The sequence below is a fragment of the Nicotiana attenuata genome, unplaced genomic scaffold (assembly GCF_001879085.1).
Source record: "Nicotiana attenuata strain UT unplaced genomic scaffold, NIATTr2, whole genome shotgun sequence".
NCBI lineage: Eukaryota > Viridiplantae > Streptophyta > Magnoliopsida > Solanales > Solanaceae > Nicotiana > Nicotiana attenuata.
This window is the reverse complement of record NW_017675813.1, coordinates 50,302-55,203: the sequence shown is the minus strand read 5'-3', so window position 1 is coordinate 55,203 and position 4,902 is coordinate 50,302. Positions and strand designations below refer to the sequence as shown.

Genomic DNA, 4,902 nt, shown 5'->3' with positions numbered 1-4,902 from the left:
ATAGTGGAGATTGGAGCACTTGTGTATGGACTTCCAACATATTATGCTGGACCGATATATTATACTGGAACTCCAGTATATCATGCTGGAATATTTTTCGGATTTTGCACAGTATTTTTGTTCAGATTTATTTTTATATAAAATGTGGCTAAATTTTAATTATTTTAAAAACTATAATTAATTTTCAATTATCACTTGTAAGTATGACTTTTTATAATTTCACCATGCAAAAGTGCACACTACAGTATCGGTCCCGGTTTTCACGTTAGATTGTGCACACTACAGTATAAACTGATATTCGGTCAGTTTATACCCATCATGATTGTTTTATCAGGTATTTGTTATCTCCTATTATCATAAGTTCCGGATAACTCTACCACTCCAAATTAAGAAATAAGAGATCTTTATGGGGCGAAATGACACTTTAAAGAAAAGTTATTTATAAAAAAAACTAAAAAAAATACTGTTTCATAATATATATATCAGGTTGCTTTTGAAATCAATTAAAATTCTTTTTTTGGAAAAAAACAGGTCGTTGCTTCAAGTAGCGACCTACGAGATTCTTTTTTTTTTTCTTTTTTGAAAAAAAAAATCAGGTCACGATTTGAAGTAGCCACCACCCACGTGAAATTTCTATTTAGAAAAAACAGGTCGTCAATTGGAATATTTAAAAAGTATTAAAAAAAAAATCGGGTCATCATTTCCAGAAGCTAGGGGAGTATCTTTTACGAAGAGAGAAAAAATAAGGGTGTGCGATTTATGGAATAGGGTGTTAATATTTACTCTCTTCGTTCTTAATTTTATGGAATTTTTATCTCCTGTAGCAAAGGTTAACACCTTATTTATTTTAAATAAATACAATTTAAAAAAATTATATTCAATAGATACCTTTTAAAGTTTATAGCAAAATTCCTAATTTTGGTTTACTACTAGCCCTAAGCCACTAAATACGCTAATCAGTTAAACTTTTTTCTTTCTCTCTCTACTTTGATACATCCCATTCTCCCAAAGTTTCGTGGACCTCTTCCTCTAATATCTAACTCTCTTTTTCTCCCAAAGTTTCGTGGACATGAATAAGGAGTCAACTCCAGTATGTTTCTTCTTCGGCGAATTTCTTCTTCAGCGAATTGAGCAGTCAGCGAATTGACTGCTGAATTTCTTCTTCAGCGAATTCTTCTTCAGCGATTTCTTCTTCAGCAATTTTTCTCGTTTTCTTCTTCTTTCTCTCATCGCTGCTTATGGAATCATGGTCGGAATCCGATGGGTCGTCGGAAAATTGTCGACTAAAATAGGTCGTCTGAAGTTTGGGGTTGAGCAATTTGAAGATTCTGTTACCTTTTTTTTAAGAGCATTTCAATGTATCTCGCTGTATTTCTATGTATTTCATTGTATTCACTACCTTTTTTTTCATTGTAATTCAATGTATCTCGTTGTATTCCATGTATTTCATTGTATTCAGTATCTTTTTTTCTCATTGTATTTTAATGCATCCCTCTGTATTCTATCTATTTCATTGTATCCATTGTCTCGCTATATGCCATGAATGTATTCATATATTTTTTTTAATTAATATAATTTATGTATTCAGATGTATTATATAATTTCTCTGAAGATTGCTATATTTTTGGGGTATTTTGCGGTTGAGAATCTTTTTTATAACTGAAAAATACAAATTTTGTGTGTTATAATTGAGTTTGTTGAGTTATATTAGGAGTCTATTATGTTAATTGATTCACTTTCCATTTTAAAAACAGTGTAATCCCCTATTTCACGCCGTGAATACAGTCGAATACAATAATCTGTCCAGCTGTAATCACATGTTTCACTCCATGAATACAGTCGAATACACTTGAATACAACAACTGATTAGCTGGACTTCCCTAATTCACGCCTATTTTTGCTACTGTATTCATGAATACAATAGCTTAAATACATCAAATACATCTATAACCACAGAAAAGGTATTTATAATCCGTAATATAGCAAACGATATCTATAGATGGCTAATTACTACTAAAAGATAGTGACATGTTGGACTTATATAATTAATTCAATTATAATAGCCCAATAAATTTATTTGAACTAATATATCTTGAATTTAAAATATAATTCAAATTATTTTATGAATTTAATTTCAATAAAATTCATATGCCTACAACATTATAAATCATATATTTTTTAGGACAATTCATGTATATATGCATATGTTGTTTATATACGTCTTTATATATAAATATGTATCATCGATCCATTCCATAACAAATTTTTTCCTTTTTATACATGGACCTTTTTATTCAACTTAATCCTAGCAAAATTATTTATATGTATATTCCAATGAAATAAAATACATATATTTCGTGAATAAAAATATAATGTATGTTTGTGGTATATTATAAATCATGTATTTTTGTAGGAAAAATCATGTATATATGCATATGTTATTTATACACTTATTTATATTTAAATAGATATTATTAATATACCATTTATATTTTGCACTAATATAACATGCATATTTGTATAAATTATCCATATATAAATAGTATATGTGACATATTTATTTTCTTCTATATACATATTAGTGGCATGTTAATATTTTAGATTAAATTATGTAAGATATATGCTAGCAATATACTTTGAATAATATCAATATAATAATGTATTACAGTGTATATATATAAGTTATATATGTGGTATAAATACATATAAAATATATATATATATGACATATTGATGGAATATTTACATTGTAAATTATCACAATATAATATATTTGAAATATATTAAAGGTATATTTTGAGTTAAAATAAAATTGAACAGAAAAAAGTTTAAAACTCAAAAAAGAAAAAAATATTGAAATTCTCATTGTGCAGAGGGAATTATTTTTGAGATATTCTCTTTTAGAATCTTTGATATATTTGGTAAGTGTTATTTATGGAAGAGAACAAAGAAATTATATAAGAGCGAGAGAAAAAGAAATATAGTAAAAAATGTGTTAATGTAGAGGGATCCCTTAGTTAATGGAATTATCAATGTGAAAGTGCTAAAAAAATAAAAAAATGTGCTATTTTTGAAATAAACAAAGCCTACTATCATTTATGAGAATAATTTTTTGAAAGGGACCAAGCATGTAAAAATCTCAAAATAAATTATGTTTGTAATTGGCTCACATTGATTGCACCCATGAGGAATTCTATTGCTTCTCTTTCTTCATGCGTTAGCAATTGTTTTACAAACCTGTGGGCAGGCTCCATTTCAAAAGACTTTAACTTCTATACTTTAATACCGTATTATTATATCGTTAAGATAACATGCAATAACATATAATTCTTTATAGTAAGCGAAGTTAATAATGTTGTTTTCGTGTAACCTTTATGTCACGGGTTTGAACCGTAGAATCAGCCACTCATGCTTGTATCAGGGTAAACTGCCTACATCACACCTCCTGGAATGCGACCCTTTCCCCAGCCCTGCGTAAACACGGGATGCTTTGTGCACCAAACTGTCCATTAGTAAGTGAATTTAATAACCTAGAAGTTCAATAAATAGCCGTTTATAATCGATTAAATAACGCTGATCATGTAAAAAAGTTCTTTGTACGATCCATGTATATAATATAAAATCTTTTAAAAATTACTGTCAATGAGAGTTTTAGTAGGTATAATAATATTAGTGCAATATGTCTATACCTATCTTCTACTAACATCAGACAATATCCTCTTAATCCATTATACATTAGTCTTCTCAATCCCATGCACCCATACAGAAAAGGAGATTTCCCTGGTGTCTGCAAAAATAACTCAATTTTTTTCAGAAGTTCCATATTGAAGAAGGAAACATAAGCTCATCATTCACATTATAAGCATCAATAAAGCTACTAGTCTCTTCTGCCTGATCATGATCATCTATCCCTGTTATTGCACCCAATGTATCCCAATTGTAACTTGCATCAGCAAAGAAATTAGCAACTGAACTATCATCTTTCAATGAAACTTCTGACTCTGTAAAACAACTAATGCTATGATCATGACTTTTATCTTCCTTATCATCATCTCTTTTCAATATTCCAAGTTGTTGAAGAAATTCATTCAGATCAATCTGAGGCTTTTCTTGAACTACTGATTTGTTTTGTGACGAAAATTCAACTTCTTTCTCCTTGGTTTGTGGAATTGTCAAATGGGGTTGTTTAGTAAAGTTATATATTTCATTCTTGGGATCACTGATTGATGAACTTGAAGATGATGCTTCCATTTTCTTGAGTTCTTGAAGTCTTTGGTGAATTACATGAACATTAGGTTGAGCACTTAAGTTGAGCAAACCAGTAGTACAATTAGGGAATGATGAAACAAAGTTGGTTGAGGAAAACCATTTGAACTTTTGTGATTTATTTAATGGATTGAAATTAGCTCTCATGTGTGGTAAATTAAGGTAAGCATCAGGACCATATAATCGCCTAGCTGCTTCATCATAAGCCATAGCAGCTTCTTCAGCTGTTGCAAAAGATCCTAACCAGAGCCTAGTTCTCTTCTTAGGCTCTCTGATTTCTGCCACCCATTTGCCCCATGTTCTTTGTCGAACGCCTCGATATTCGCATAATGCATTTTGTGGGCCCCCTTTTCCTCTTGCTGGGCCCTTCTTCCATGGTTTTAGTGGATTTCTTTTGTAGTTGTCCATGGCAGGATGCAAAGCAACCGACGTCTGTGTGATTACTTTCTGCCAACCAAAAGCCTACTTACTGTGCTAGACTCTGGATTATCAGTACCGCACTAGAAAACCAATGTCGATCACGACTTTTATTAGTAAGAGTGACAATTACAAGAAAGTTAACGTAGTGTCATCGGGAAGAGACATCAATACAGAGAGAAGTCAGCTTAGTGAAGAGAAGTGAAAAGTGTATTTTTG

At 30.5% G+C, this 4,902-nt stretch overlaps 1 protein-coding gene across 1 annotated transcript; it reads right to left on the bottom strand.

Moving 5' to 3' along the window:
* Positions 1–3,724: 3,724 nt before the first annotated feature.
* On the bottom strand, positions 3,725–4,902 carry LOC109220466 (dehydration-responsive element-binding protein 2F). Its single transcript, XM_019384934.1, has one exon. The coding sequence runs from the start codon at positions 4,672–4,674 to the stop codon at positions 3,811–3,813; it is 864 nt and encodes a 287-aa protein (XP_019240479.1). The 5' UTR covers positions 4,675–4,902; the 3' UTR covers positions 3,725–3,810.